Source organism: Tauraco erythrolophus, chromosome 8 (assembly GCF_009769465.1).
Source record: "Tauraco erythrolophus isolate bTauEry1 chromosome 8, bTauEry1.pri, whole genome shotgun sequence".
Lineage (NCBI taxonomy): Eukaryota > Metazoa > Chordata > Aves > Musophagiformes > Musophagidae > Tauraco > Tauraco erythrolophus.
In genome coordinates, this window is record NC_141472.1 from 38,362,914 (window position 1) to 38,378,630 (window position 15,717).

The following is a 15,717-nucleotide window of genomic DNA, read 5'->3' on the forward strand; positions in this document are numbered from 1 at the left end:
TGCAAAGTAAAATTTCTTCCTTAATGAGAAATCTTGTCTTTAACTATCGGAAAATGGGTGCTATGACATTGCTGGTTATATCTTCCTCTATACCAGAATTTGCCTAATGCAGAATAATGTATTTGCCCCAAACATTTCACTTAGGAGAAGACAGAAACAGCTCGTTATACCTTAGGAGATTTGTCTAGGAAACTGAAAATATTTAACTGATGAAAACACTTCCATTAAAAAAGGAAACATCACTGCAGAGGAAAAGAGCTCTGCTCAGGACAAAATCAAAGTTACTTTATATGGGCCTTAATCAGTCGTTCTGGGTGGAGCTGGGAGGGTTGCGAAAAATAAACTAGTAATGCTGTGAGAAACTGTAAAAATGCCAAGGACCCTCCTGACATTCATCAGCTTAAAAGCTGATTCACTATTTACAAGAGAAGCCCATTGAAATTTGATTTCCAAATATCCAGACTTTCCTGCCTGAGGGCACGGGTCTGAGGCTTGTCTCAGTGGGCTGGTGGAGATGGAGCATGGAGGGAGCACATGGAGAGGGCTCGGTGCTGTGGTGATACCAGCCCCGGGCAGGCTCACCTCTGCGAAAACCAAATGCCCTATTTCTGCAAGATCAACCCCAAACCGACCACCACAGCACATGGAGAAAAACACCCTTGCTTTGTTTTTCTCACACTGCAACCCGTCTCTAGCTTTAGCCAATTTCTCACCTCTGAGATCAAAAAAAACCCCTCCATTTGCATGAAAACCACAGTTTAGCCTGGATTTAGTCATGAGCTTGCCAGAACAACCCAGACCCCAGCACACGGAGGGTACATCCGCCAAAGCCACCCCGCCGCCAAGCCCTGCCGTCGCGGGCAGCTGCCCACAATGTGCTGTTGTTTGCTGGGAAACAAAGGCTGTTGTTGTAGGCTAATGCCGGCTCAGATGTGGTATGTGCCTACGTGGGCTGTTGGAGCTGGAGGGGGGAGCACGGGGCGGGGGGCCAGGGACATGTATCAGCCCCCGACGGATGTACAAGGAGGTTTCCAAGGGCTGTGCAGCTCCTGGATGCTGGAGGTTTCTCTACAGCTCCTGTTGCTCCAGGGAGGTACGACTTTCTGCTGGGACCCGCGGGGTGTCCATCCCTGCCAGTGGCATGATGAGGTGGAGGGGTGGCATAGCTGGGACAAGGTGGCGGTGGCTGGGGGACACGAAGGAGCTGCGGCCGCAGTGTCGGGCTTGGCTGAGAAACGCAGTGTCCTGTCTGCTGGTGTGCTCTTGATGTCTGGGGGCTGTGCTGGGAATATTGAGGGATGGAGATGGCTGAGGTAAAATCACCGCCTGGCTGGCCAAACAGCACCAGGAGCCAAATCTGTGTTTTAGATCTTCTGGTCTTTCCTCACTTTGATTTTAATATTTTGGTTAAGAACGGTGATGTGGCTGTTTCTGGCTTAACGTGCTGCCTCGGACCTGCCTCGGGGTGAAGATAACTGAAATCCATTTGGAAGCCAAATCTAGCATGAGCTAAGACAGGTCATTTGGTGGTGGAGCATCCCCACGTGAGAACATGATCCTTGGCCTCGGCGAGTGGTGCGGGGCAGGTGGTGTTTTGGGGGACGGATCCTTAGCAAGGGAGGAGGTTTCATTTGTTGTCTGCTGAATCTGTTCTGCCTGTTGCCTTCAGGGAAAGGGAGTGGAGAGAATCCTAATGCTGTGTTTTCCACCACCAAATATCACTTGAAAATACAAAGTCTCTAAATCCTTTCTCTTTTTTTTACATTTGTGTTATTACGTTTTAGTCAAAAGGAGCATCAGTCTTGTGGATGCTGGTAGGAGAAGAGGCTGGATCCAGGTGCAGGGAGCACCCCGGGTTTTCTGTATTTGTAACAGCGACCACTGCACCTCCAGACGTGCCATCCCATCCTGGGCGACTTCCAGCCATCCTCAGCTGGGACAGTTGTCCCCTAAAATGTTTCCTTGCTTTCTAATCCCTGCTGTTTAACAAGCAGAGCGGGAGCAGGGTGGGCTCACTGCCTCCCTCCCCAGGGCAGGGACAGGGGGGTGCCAGGTTGCCTGCGGGGCTGCAGTGCCCGCTGGCAGGTACTGCCATATACCCCGTTTCCCCTCGAATCAGAAATGGAAAAATCAGGTGCTCGGGTCTCTGGGCAGCCAGTGAGCCCCTCTTCTCTCCAGAGAAAGCAGGGATCTCCCAGTGCATCCCCAACGTCCCTGCGGCAGCACCGCGGCAAGGGTGCAGGAAAGCATCTCCTCCTGCCCTGGGCAGCACACGCCAAGGAGAGACAGGGTTCAGAGCAAGTTAAAAAGTGGATGGAAATGGCCCCTACATCTGCCTGGCACTGGCTGATGTCCCTCAGCCACTTCCACTCATATTTTAAAGGTCTGGAGGTCTTAATCCGTCCCTATTTTATTTTTTCCCTCCCCTTGGCACCAGCGCAGCTCCCGTGCGATGAGGACAGCCCCGCAGACGTCAGACCTTGTGCATCGCCCGACCCGGCCCCTCGCTCCGTCCCCGTGGGGCTCGGGTTTCCCCTTCTCACTGCAGTGACGCTGCCCGGCCCGAGAGGTGCCGGCAGAGCCGCGGGTCACCACCGGCAGAGCCGCGGGTCACTGCCAGCACCGCGGCGGGTCGGGCGGCCGGCGCAGAGCGGGGCAGCAGGTGGACATGCCAACGTAGGGACCAGGTGTCCGGCTCGACCCCAGCCCCGTGCCCAGCTGCCCTGACATCTGTCTCGACCATGGATCCGGCCCCAGAGATGAAGAGGTAGGTGGATTTTGGAGAGGAGCGAGGGTGTGTGTTTCCCCACCATCCGGAGGGGTGGCAAAGCCAGCCCCGCTGTCCCGGTGTCACAGGTGGGCATGTGTAAGGTGGGAGTAACAGCAGATGTGCCCATGTCCTGGGAGGGATGGGAGCTAAGGTGGCCTTTGTGAGGAGACCATTAGCCCCTTAGCAGCTTGCGTTTAGGTGTAGTGAAATGCGATGACTTAAGAAGATGTTCCTGCAATTCGTGTTGCTAGAAACACCAGGAATTTAGTGAGTTTTTCAACTTGAAGGTGCTGCATCACTTTAAAGTGACACTGTGAATTCTGTCTGCGCCCTACACCTGCAGTCCGTGATGGAATCTGCTCAGTTCACGGAGGGGAAGAGGTTTAACCTTGCTAACGGCGAGCTCCAACTTGGCCAGGAGCCGCGGCAGGACCAGTTGCCCGTGAGCATCCCACTCCCTGCCAGTCACTGCTTCAGTCCTGCTGTTGGGACACCAGCTGATCAAGATCCCGGGATGGGAAGCATCAGCCCTAAGTATTGCAGTCAAATTGCAGATCTAGGTGAGATTTTAAGCCAGGTTTTACAGGAGGCCCATCTATTCCCAGCAACGAGTAAACCTGTTTGAACGTTCCCAGCAACAAGCGTTAATCAGTCTTAGAAACCCTGCCTGGGCAGAAATGGCAAAAGTGTCGGTGGAAGAGTTATCTTGGCATCATCCGTCCTCGTGAATACTTGTGCCGCAGTCTGTCCAGGTCACCTGGCAGGTCTTTGGGATGGCTGGAAACATTTGACCGGTCAGAAATGGAGTTCGTGTCCCCAGACTCCAGGAACGGTTCCTCTCTGCACAGGGGAAGCCACACTACACCTCAACATTTTACTGGGAGATTTATTCTGAAAACCATTTTGCTCTGTTCAGCCAACTGAGAGGATGAAACAGTCCTCTGTTTTGACAGACAGAGAAGGAAGAGGTCAGAGGGTTGAGTGGAAATCGGAGGGGCTGGCCTGCAGCCAAGCTGGAGCTTATGGAGGGGGTCTGAGTTCAGGCTTGTTTGCTGAATTTTTGGGAGATTTTTTCTGGGCAGAGGTGAGGTCAAGGCGGTGGAACTGAGATCTTTAATGTATCTCATGGGAGCCAAGTACATGACTTTGACAGTGAACTCAAATGAGATCAACTGGTCTTGTAGGACTCTGGTAGTGCCTCAGCGTCTCTGAGACTTCTAATCCACCTTAGTCTTTTCTTGCCTTCATCAACCAAAGCAGTGTGCTATTTGCACACTTGGCCACTTCCTTGCTACCTGCTAGCACAGTCATTACATATTGTATCTCAAAGCCCTACTACAAGACTCCCTTTTTCCTTTTCCACCTCCCGGCTTGTTTCTTACTCATGCAGGAGTTTTCTCCTTGGCAGAGGGGACTCAGAGGCTGCCTGCTGCTATTGCAGACTGCTTGTCATGAAACATTTTCTAGTGGCAAAGCTTTGGGAACAGTAATGTGTTTAAACCAGGAATGTCACCCCTAAGTCTTGCTGTGCATCTTCATATGGAAATGTGATTGCCCAGAAGATGACCATTCCCCTTGCATAGGTAGCCTCACTCCAACATTTTCTTTGCAGAAGTGAGTTTCTTGCTCCAATTTAGTTTCATACCTTCCTTTTGCTAGTGGCATCTCTATTTTATAGATGAGACATGTCAAAGGAAAATGAAGACACGACTTCATTGCTGGAAATCTTCACAAAACCTCCTAAAATAAGGATGAAAACATATGACTGAATGAAAACATTTATGGTCAAATGACCTTTTTGACTTTTACCCTTCGAGTAACTTTTTCAAGTTACCCGATATATATTTGCAGCCAGGAAAAAATGAAGTAAAAAAAAAAAAAAAAAAAGAAAAATAAAAAGGTCCCAGAAACATTGGGCCAAGCAGATCTTGTAGCACTTCAGATGCTGAAGCTCACTATAAGCCTTTTTCTAATTTCACTGCTATTTCTGATAACCCATTCATGATTAAGGGTTTCACAGAGTGTGTAATGTCAGTTAGTCTAATGCCTTCCGCTGTCTTGGCTGGTTAACGATGCTTCAGAGGGAGGAAAAGGTTCCACAATGCATCTCAGACAAGCACCAGTGCAGGTGGCTAGTCTGTTGCTGGCACTTACGGGTGATCAGCTAACCGAGAAGTTTTGACTTTCTTTATTCTGGTAAAAAAGAACAAACAGTATTGATTAGCAGGCGAGGAAAATTTGTCCTGGAGCATCTTCCTTTTGTTCTGCATTTTCAATGCAGCTTCAAAAAAAGTGTACAGGTTCTTCAAATAACTGAAGTGCTATACTTTCCTTACAGGAATAGGTTCCCCAGCATGAACTTTGAAGCAGAGATTCTGACAGCTCCACACGATAATTCAGGTATTTGGGAGAAAAAAAGTTAAAAGGAGATTAAAGTAAAATGCCCACTCAGCTTGCTATCACTACAAACATGTTTTAATTCTTTTGGACTTAGAGATTGTTTTTTTTAAAAAAAAAGAAAGAGTATACTAAACTGACTATAATTCAGGTAATTTCAAGTTTTTGTTAGGGTATAGCTCAAAGTGTTGAGGATAGATGTTGATATCTTTACCTCCAATAGGGCTGGACATGAGGTCTCCATACATACTTACCAGAAACACAGCTGTCAATGACATGTGGTTTTGGAAACAGCACAGGAGTTCAATTTAAGATTTCACAGACCTGTATGAGACATAGATTTCTTACTAGTGGTATCTAAAAGCACATTATAAATAAGCAGCTCCTTAAAAGGCAAAAATGAGGATGAAGGTGTTCTGCTGGTTCCTGTCCTTCATCCTTATTTTGTTTAGGAGGAAAAGCTGATTTTTATCATATTGAGTGTTACCTTCCCAATGCTGATCTCACACATTGAGGCTGGCACTACAACTGCCTTCCTGCTGCAGCCCTCTGTCTGAGATAGACCCCAGAGCCACCGCTCAGCTGCATGGCATCTTCTCAAGAGCCCCAAGTCTTAGTCCTATGGTTGCTCCTCAGACCCAATCAGTTGGCCAGAGCTTGCGCCCTGGTAGCACTGCTGTCATTAGGACGAGACAGCAGGAAAGTAAGTTTTTGCAGTAATTGTTTGCAACCCCTTGAGTAGCCCTGGGTGTTGGGTCAGAGCTAGAAATGTTGGTCTCAGCCACTCACGTTTGAGCATGAGTGTGTTCAGATGAAACGCTTTTGCTATCAGCTGACCATGAGCTGCAGTTCCCAGCGGGGAATTCACCCCTCCGGAAGCGCATTGCAGTCCCATGCTGGCAAAAGTTGGAAATGAGGTGCATGAGGTTGACTATTTTTGCTTTAGTTGCGGGTGGCAGTTTTTGTGTTGCATCACCCTTAAGAGAAAGCGAGCCAACAGCTGGGGATTTCAGTTACACTGCCCAGCACGTGCGTGAGTGACCGTCCCTCCGATTTGGACCCACCGTGTGATTCCCCTCACCTTCTTCCCTTGACTCTTCCAGAAGAACACTCCTGTTACCTCCCTTTCTGCAAACTGAATACCCTGTATCTGGCTAAGCATTCTGGGGACATTTTCCTTGAGTTGACCTGTAGTAATGAGGCACTTAACAAATACACTGATGCCAAAGGGCATCTAAGAATAATTTTCAAACCCTGAATGGGAACAGATTGGAAAGTGTTCACATGAGTCCACCTGCATGGATGGCTCCTGGGTCATGCGTCCTCTATACTGTCTCCCCAAATCTTTGTCTTCTGTTGGGTTGGGTTTCTTCCATGAGGTAAGTGCTTTGACCCTTCACTTGCCTTGGAGCCATGTCATGGTTTAACCCCAGCTCTCAACTAAGCACCACGCAGCTGCTCACTCACTCCCCCCTCAGTGGGATAGGGGAGAGAATGGAAAGAGTAAAAGTGAGAAAACTCATGGGGTGAGGTAAAGACAGGTTAATAGGTAAAGCAAAAGCCGCACATGCAAGCAAAACAAACCAAGGAATTAATTCCCAACTTCCCTTCGGCAGGCAGGTGTTCAGCCATCTCCAGGAAAGCAGGGCTCCATCACATGTAACAGTGACTTGGGAAGACAAACGTCATCACTCCGAACATCCCCCTTTCCTTCTTCTTCCCCCAGCTTTATATTGCTGAGCATGGCATCATATGGTGTGGAACATCCCTTTGGTCAGTTGGGGTCAGCTGTCCCAGCTGTGTCCCCTCCCAGCTTCTTGTGCACCCCCAGCCCACTCACTGGTGGGGTGGTGTGAGGAGCAGAAAAGGCCTCGACCCTGTGCCAGCACTGCTCAGCAATAGCAAAAACATCCCTGTATTATCAACACTGTTTCCAGCACAAATCCAAACCATAGCCCCATACTAGCTACTAGGAAGAAAATTAACCCTATCCCAGCCAAAACCAGCACAAGTTGCTAACACACAGTTTCTGTTTATTTCTCAAGAGCTTTATGTGATCCCTCCCATGAGAAGTCTCACAGCCGAGGAGTATGTAGAAGCCTTTAAGTCATTTTTGGATCATTCAACGGAGCACCAGTGCATGGACAAGTTCAACAAGGATGAAATGCCCAATATCATGGCTGGGTAAGGAGCGCTTCCACCGATGTGGGAAAGCCATCTGTTTGTTATCGTGGGAGAGCAACCTGCATAGAAGGGTCAGCAAACATGTCGAAGGATTTTCTGGGGCATGAATGAACTTTTAGTGCTTTTCAATTGTAAGTCCCTTAAAAGCAGTCTTTAGGCTATTCGGTTTAATGACTCCGGAATACATGTTATTTCAATTAATACACTGTGCTGCCTCTCAGCTTATGTTGAGAAAAGAATCAAGACCTCATTTTCCCATCCATCTCTTTTCATTAGCTGATTTTTCAAGGATTAAAGGGGTTTTTTTTAACTTTGTTTTTCTCAAAAGAAAGCTCTCACTTATGCTCTCTCCCTACTTTTGGGACTCCATCATACATCAGTCCAAACAGAAACACATATCTAATTCTTTTCTAGTGACTAATTCTCAGTTTTCTCAATCCCCTAAGATCTCCTTATTTCTATCCTAAGTCGATTTGCATTGCTTAAGTACCAAATGATAATCAGGTTTGTGAAGTACTGATGTAATATATTAAGCCTGGATGACTGCAGAAAAGTTATAGAGCAGCCTAGATCCAAACCACAAGAAAGATCTTTCAAGTTTGGGTAATTTTTGGATGTTATGGAAACTGTATTCTCCACTGAGAAAAAAGTTTAAGCAGGTACCTCCAGACCTGATATATACTAAAAAATAAGCAATAGAAATAATAATTAAAAAATAATTTATATTGGGAAATATTAAATGAAAAATTTACTGATGTGAATTTTAAATGATTTGAAGGATTTACTGCTTGTTCCCCTGTTATTGAATCACTACTGCAGCGTCTCCTGAGATTATGTATGGGAAACTCAATCCCTCTGCACAGCCCATGCCTGAGAGCAGAATAAGGCCATAAAGCATGTCACAGCCTCCAGCCTGGGCTCCTCGTCCTCGAGCCAGGCTGGTATTAAATATTCTTGTAGGAGCCACGAGGTTGGATGGTATTTTTTGAATCTTTTCAGAAGTAATTTTTCTAAGGTAAAAAATTATTGATGATTTTGACCTTTCCTCCCAATTGCAAACCAAGAGGAATACTGAAAAAGAGATTTCCAGTTATCTAGATAGCCTGTGGGTTTTTTTAAATTTTTTTCTGGGCATTTCTATCCAGTATTGGAAACCCAAACTTATCTTCTGCGGGTGCAAAGGTTTTGTTCCAGCTCACCTCATCCCTGCAGCCCCAGCTGGGGAGCGGTGCCCATCCCAGGCTGGCACAGTCCCACTACCCCCAAAAGGAACCTTTTTGCGCAGTGCCAGCCACAGCTTGAAGAAAACTCTCTGGCAGAGGAGAAGAAACACTATATCCTGATGCCTACTGTACTTTGAAATATGAGCCTGCTAATATGGGGCTGGCTTCCACCACGCAGTCGGTTATAGCTGGGCTCCAAAGGGATGCTCGAATTTCTGTCCCAATTCATGTGGCAAAACCCCGTTAAGTTTCCAGGCCAACGCAGCATCTGAGATATTAGAATTAAAATGTGAAGTTGTGTGCCATGGTGTGGTTAAGTAACGTGTACTTACCATTTCAGTCTCGGCAACGGAAAATCGACTATAAATGTTCTGGGAGTCGGGAGCGGTACAGGTAAGGGGCTTTGCAGCACTGCTGGTGTTGGGGAATGGAGTCCTTATGGGCAGCAGAAAGTGATACCAAAGTTTTGAGTGATGGGGAAAACTACTCAGGCATTAACAACAGTGTTTCTCATTGAAGCAGAGAACTGCGAAACGAGGTGTGGAGCCAGGAGGAGAGCAATGCCCCCGCCCTTTCTTCCCCATGTCCCTGCTGAAACACTTCTTCTCAAATCTGTGCAAGAAGTGTGCTGATTTTAGCTTAGTCTCTGCCTCTTGATGACTCTCCCCTGGCTTGGTATGTCTCAAAGCAAGGTGTCCTGCTCAAAGTTAGGTCCAAGAGGACCTTCAAACCTCATCAGAAAGAATTAGAGACGTTCAAGAGGTTCATTCCACCCAAAGGTCCTGTCTTAGAATATCCTACCTGGAGGCATCTCTCTTTTTCCTTCACTTTTAGGGATCCCAGAGGTCAAAGCTGGATGATGCTCTGCTCCAGATGGTGCAAAACCAGCTGGTCACAACCATTATCATGGGGCCTCATCAGCTTTTTTTAAGATGTGTTTCTTTGTCACTACTGTGTTTTTATCTGGTGATAAGTAAGGTTTAACTGAAAATTACATTTTCGCCCCAGAGAGAAACAATATTGTGGAAAAATGACTTTAAAGCTATTCTAAATGCATTTGTGTTTTTTGTTTTTTTTTTTTTAAATGAAAATGGTGAAACATCCAACTTTGTTCCTAAGGAAAAATTGGAGAAAATAAAAAGTAGAGAAAAGAAGTGGCAGTTTGATTTGTCAGAGTTTGTTTTTGCTTTAAAAAGTATTTTCGGTTGAAGTTTAAGTGCTAATACTTTCAAATGAAAGCACTTTTCTCACATTTTTTTTTTTTGCTTGTTTTCCTGAGTAAGAGAAAAATAGCATTGAATTGTTTTCCCCAACTGGGGATATGTTGGAGCATATGAGAAAGCAAGCAGGAAGAAATCATTCAGTTCTCAATTACACTCTATTTTCATTAAGTAATATAAACCAGAAATTCTGCCTCCAAGAAAACACAAGGGAAAAATGAACTTTCTGCACCGTCCTCATTTTTCCTTAGCTCCTCTCCAGAAGATGTTTTAATGGAAAAGTAAAAACTCTAAAATTTCCCGGGTTTCCTGGGTAGCTGCCCCTGATGGATACCAGGGCAGGGATATGGGCTCACACCCCCTCAGCTGAACTTCTGCAGCCGGGGAGGGGAGGGAGCTGGGATGGCCTTGAGCAAAAGGTTATATCTGATCCCTGACCTTTCCTGGCTTGGACTCTGATTTCACAGAGCCCCCAGAATTAGTTTAGTTGACAAAAGTATTAATGGGGATTAGTGACTGGCTCCACACCCTGACAGACCTTTGTGGGGTCCAGATCGCATTTTCTCATTCACCTCATGTTTTCTGGTGGCTGGTTTCACTGTCTGGGGTGACACGTCGCAGTTGGTGCCAGCACGGGCTGCTGTTTCCCGAGGGTTTTGCTGCTTTTCAGCCCGGCTGTGGTTGGTGCTGAAGGGCTGCTGCCAGCAGGGCCAGCTGGAGCAGAGGAACTCCTGCTCTGAAGCGTTGTATTTTACCCCTTGTTCCTGCAGACACCCCAGCTGAGGACGTTATTGCCTGCTCTTGCAGACACTGAATCGGGGCATTTCACAGAGATGGAGTTAAAAAAACCCCAAAACCCAAAGAGCTTTTAAGACACCCGTTTTTTGATGATGCACCCGTTTGCCACCATCAGTGGCTCCCAGGGCATGGGACAACAATGCTCTGCCTTCCACCTGCTCTGAGCCCGCAGGAACCCCATGTCAGCACCTCTCATTGCTGGTGCTCCCCACCCCAGACACATACTAACCGGTATTTAGGACTGCCTAAAATGATTCAACTGCTTGCTGTAGGGATCATCCTTCCTGACAGCAATATTGGTCCGTGCACTCACCTTCAGCGGATGCAGCCTCAGACTCTTTCCTTGTGCCGTTGGCCAGCCCTGCAATGCTGCCACTGCATTCCTCAAATACCCTCCTGGGGTACTTTTTTCTCCAATTTCAAAAGGCTCGTCCTTCCTTGGATGTCGCTACAGTGCTAGCATGGCTGATATTTCCCTCCTTGGATTCTACTTACTGCAACACCTGCCAAAGATGATGTCTTTTCTCACAGCTGGTACACCAGCTGAAAGGCTAGGGAAGATGCAGTATCTCATATCAAGCCCTCTCTGCATGACATTTGCAGGGGCAGGACTATTTTTAGGCCCTACCATCAGCTACAGACAGGATTCCCACAAAGGTCCACTGAAGGCGGTCGCCTCTGCTGTTTTTTTCCATAGTTGCAGATGAACTGGATGGACTTTGTACACTTGGTAGATTGTGGACTTTTTCAGGGAAAACAAGGGTGACCTGCATGACCTCAAAAGAGGCTGGGAATTTCCTAGGACAGAAGGACAGACTGTCACTTGGTCCTCCAGAGCTCAGATAGCAATAGAGGAACACCGATAGTGAAATTTGCAGGGCACCTGCACACAAATGTACAAGTCTCTATTTGCAGCTCCAAGTTAACAACTAGTTAGTAGATGCCTGGAGCTGAGATCATGTGGCTGGTCCCCAAAGAGCAAAGACCTGGGGTACTGCATGTCAGTGGGTGTTTCCTCTTGCCATGCAGTTCCCCAGGTCTCCAAGCTGTGTCACACCAGTGGCAGAGCAACCATCACCTCCCCAGGGCAGCGCCAAAGGTGTGGACCACCCTATGCCACGCTGAAGTTGCACAGTTGTGCTGACTCCTTCCCTGTCACCATTCAAACTTTGCCTTTTTGTTGAAAACTAATGCTTCCTGGTTGTTTTTTTTCAAAAATTGCTATTTTATTATTTTGACCTATCTCTCCTGTGACTCAGAGTATTGCCATTAGCAGGTTTCTGCGCTGTTGTTTATCTCTTCCTTGTTCTTAGACTTATCTGTAAATAGGTGCTACCTTGAGCAGTAAGATATGGTGGTAAGATCTCACCACGTTAGATGCCACCATGCAAGCCACAAGGTAGACAGAGCCTGACTTCTACCAGGGGGATTTCCCACTGCAGAGGCGGCAGGTGCACTGGCAGCCTTTCATCTCATTTCCATACTTTTAAAAGTAATGCATTTGTGTTTATTGAACAGGTGAACAGGATTTAAAAATGATCAGGATACTGCAGGCTGCGCACCCGGGGGTCCTTATTGACAACGAGATCATAGAGCCCAACCCACAGCACGTGGCAGCGTACAAAGGTAAGGCTATACCCGCTTGCCTGGTGGGGCATAGGGAGGACTGTCGATCTGAGCAATGAGTTTTTCTGCAATTTTGTGAAATTTGTGTTTTTCTTCTACTTTTAAAAACAGAGTTGGTGAATCAAGCTCCAGACTTGCAGAACGTCTCTTTCGTTTGGCACCAGCTCACTTCCTCGGAGTATGAACGACAGGTGAAAGAGAAAGGCGGGCATAAGAAATTTGACTTCATCCATATGATCCAGGTAAGAGAGTATTGCTTTAGTGTAAGAGCATTAGCTTTAACTACTCCCTTCAGTTCTGCTGTGCTCATGAAGTTAGGGGGACCAGAGCTGAGCACAGTTCTCCCATGAACAATGACTTCTGCAGCAGCTCTACAAACACTGAAACCCATTCCCTGTGCATCCTGGTTTTGGTTACCGGTTCAACTGTGTATGGTGGGTAACAAAAGAGGATGAGTCTCAGGCCGTCACACGTCACATGGAGACCAACAATTATGCTTTGCTGCTGCAAAAAATCCGTGTCACGTTTTAGGTCAGAAATTATGCTGCTGTGTCTTTGCTACTGGTGACACTGATGTTGTAAGTACCAATTATATTTAGTTAAAAAATCTGTTATTCTTACACTTTAGTGACTTTTGTTTTATTTTTCTTTTATTTCATTTTGTTTTCCTTTCATAAGAGCTGATGTCACAACTGGAAGATGTTTCAGGGTTTTGATGACTGGGTCAAGGACTAAGTTACAAGTCCCAAGGGCAGCCTTTGAGAGGAACCTTGCTTTGTCCTAGTATAAATTCCTCAGTGTCAGGAAGAGATCCAGCCTGCCCATGGCCCAGACACAGAGGACTTCCCTCTGCATATATTTTCCAACCAACAAAGCTGTGCTGGGCTTGAAGGACAGTGCCAGGCAAGTCAGTGTCCGGCTGATGGCCAAGGTTCAGCAGGGGGCCCCTGGGTCTGACCCAAGGCTGCTGGTGCCAGTGGAGAGCTGATGATGCTCAGTCTCGTGGGGCATCCCTAAAAGTGTGTGCTGAGTCAGGACAGACTGGGAAGCAACTGGAAAGTAATTTGAAACAACTCTATAGAGAAAGGATTTAAGCCTTCAAAGGGACATTGTACTGTGGAGGAGGAATAACGACTGCATGTAACTCTGTTGCTTCTAGATGCTGTACCGTGTGGAGGATATTCCCAATACTATCAAGTTTTTCCACAGCTGCCTTGACCATCGTGGTAAACTCCTGATCATAATTTTGTCAGGTAAGAGAAACTTTCTAGTTTTTTTACTTCATTGCTGGTGTTTTGGAGAGCTTTGAAGTATGCAAGCCACAAATATTAGTCTCAGGATTTCAGTAACACTTATTCTATAGCAATTAAATTCAACAAACACTGTATTTCATAGGGAGCATGTAATCTTGGGCGTAGCTTCTTGGACCCCAATGTCTGATGGGACTACTTAGGCATAGCCTTCATGCTCTTTGTTACCTGCTTATGAAGTAGATTAATTGCTCCATACTTCCCAGAGACCTCCTGCTGTGGAATTCCTGGCTAGAGAGAAGTGTGGCTGTTCACAAATAAAGGTCAATCCTTCTTCATGGTGAAATCAGCACTGTACAACCCGAGCTCTGGGAGGACCTGACTTTGAGGGTCTTCCCTCTGCACAGCGGTGGCCCACGCCCCAGCAGGACAATGGGTGCTGCCAAGAGCTATGGGCTTTATACAGGAAAAAGAGGCACTTACAACCTCATGACACTTGTTAAAAAAGAATTTTTTCTGGTGTGCCACTGGTGAATCCCCAGCTCATGGTGCGGTGGATAAAGCACACTTCCCTCTGTTTGCCATTAAAACTCACTCCCCCAGTGCTGGTAGGCTGTTTCCCGTGCTAGCTGGGACTGGCTTTTTCAGGTACGTATTCTTTGATGTGCACTTAAAATCAAGGTTTGATGTATAAAAACATCTGCAATATTCCGTCAAAGGGGCAGTTAATAGGTAGCATGCACGTGCAGGCTCAAGGCATGGTACCTCTATGTCCATTCCTCCTTCTGGGCAAATCCGGTGCTGGAGACCATCTCCTCAGAGTTCCCTTTGAAGAGGAGAGCTTTGGAAGGAGGGTTGAGGGAGATCACAGTCTTACTCCTCTCCAGGCAAGGGCATTTATGAGTGGACCCAAGTAAGGAGAAAGCTGTTCTCCTGCCAGCAGCAAGGGAGCATTTCCAACTCATTTACTAGTTGCATTAGCTGGTATTTGACTGCCTTGGCTTTGCAAAAGTAACCTCCCCTCCTGCTCTGGCAGAGACTAGCGGATGGGCCAGCTTATGGAAGAAGTACAGACACTGCTTGCCTTCCACCGACAGCGGCCACTACATCACCTCCAACGGCATCACGGATGTTTTGAAGAGACTTGGTGTTGAATACCGCGTTTATGAGTTCCCGTCGGACTGGGATATCACCGAGTGCTTTATCGAGGGGGACCCGGTTGGAGGCCACATGATGGATTTCCTGACAGGGACAAAAAACTTCCTGAGCACAGCCCCACCGGGGCTGCGGCGGCGGCTGCAGGAGGCTCTCTGCCAGCCCGAGTGCAGCAGCAGGAAGGATGGGAGGATCATCTTCAGCAACAACTTGAGTATGATTGTGGTGGAATCCTAGAGTCTGGACCAACAGCAGAAGACAAGTTAGGGTGGGTATGGGGGCGATGCAGTCACAGAAGGGCGTAGCGTAGAAAGAAGGCAACTCACAGTCAAGAAGGCAAGAAAGTAGGGCTCAGCTGCAGCCTCCCATTCCCAGCCAGGGTCAGCGGAGCCACCTGCAACACCAGGGATGAGCTCTTTGTCCTGCTGAAGGTCAACAGAGCCAAGATTTCACCCTGGCTATTTGGTCCATCCTTAAGAGAATGTTTTCTGCAAAGTAGAGGGCTCCATCTCACTAAAAGCCTATACGGCTTTGGTTTGTTATTTAACACTACACATCCTGTCTGTGCTTTTGACACTGGGATTTCCACTTTTCTATATAGCCAGCATGTTTACATACCTAAAGATGTGTCTACGTGACCAGGTGCTGCTTTGCAGCCAGGAGGAGGCTGCAGCCCCCATGCAGGCTGCGTACAGACCCACTGCTCCCAGCTACGCCAGGACAAAACCAACAAGGTGTCCCTGCTGCTCTGCACCCATGTAATGTGCCTTGCTGCACCCAGACCCGAGCTGTAAGTTGTTCTGCACTGAGTTATTTCACATGGTTTTCTCAGCATAGGGATTCACTGCCCCAAGCGTTTCAGTGTCTTGCAATATAGACATGTCTTAAAAATTTATCAGCCTTTTCGTTTGGAGAAATTTTTGGATCCCAGGATGATACTTGTCCTGTGCTCTTTCAGGCAGATGTTAGTTTTGTTACTTTCTTACTACTGTTTTTCTCCACGTAAAATAAAAGCAATCTTAAAGCAAAAAAAGTCACATCTTGTTCTGTATGTGTGGCCTTACAGAAAATGAAAAATGAAGACAAAAAAACAA

The 15,717-nt window shown here is 47.0% G+C and overlaps 1 protein-coding gene across 1 annotated transcript; it reads left to right on the forward strand.

Annotated features, from left to right (window-relative positions):
* The first annotated feature begins 2,741 nt into the window (after positions 1-2,741).
* Positions 2,742-14,860, forward strand: LOC104374194 (carnosine N-methyltransferase 2). Its single transcript, XM_086615912.1, has 8 exons — positions 2,742-2,767; positions 5,109-5,170; positions 7,213-7,351; positions 8,915-8,967; positions 12,111-12,218; positions 12,330-12,460; positions 13,378-13,471; positions 14,505-14,860. Exons 1-8 carry the CDS (start codon positions 2,742-2,744, stop codon positions 14,858-14,860), a joined length of 969 nt encoding a protein of 322 aa, XP_086472038.1.
* The last annotated feature ends 857 nt before the right edge of the window (positions 14,861-15,717 follow it).

Excerpts from the sequence above, each read along its gene's own strand:
- LOC104374194 (XM_086615912.1), top strand. The coding sequence starts at position 2,742 with ATGGATCCGGCCCCAGAGATGAAGAG. Across the intron at positions 2,768-5,108 it reads CCGGCCCCAGAGATGAAGAG|GAATAGGTTCCCCAGCATGA; the intron begins GTAGGTGGATTT and ends CTTTCCTTACAG. Across the intron at positions 8,968-12,110 it reads GGGAGTCGGGAGCGGTACAG|GTGAACAGGATTTAAAAATG; the intron begins GTAAGGGGCTTT and ends TTTATTGAACAG.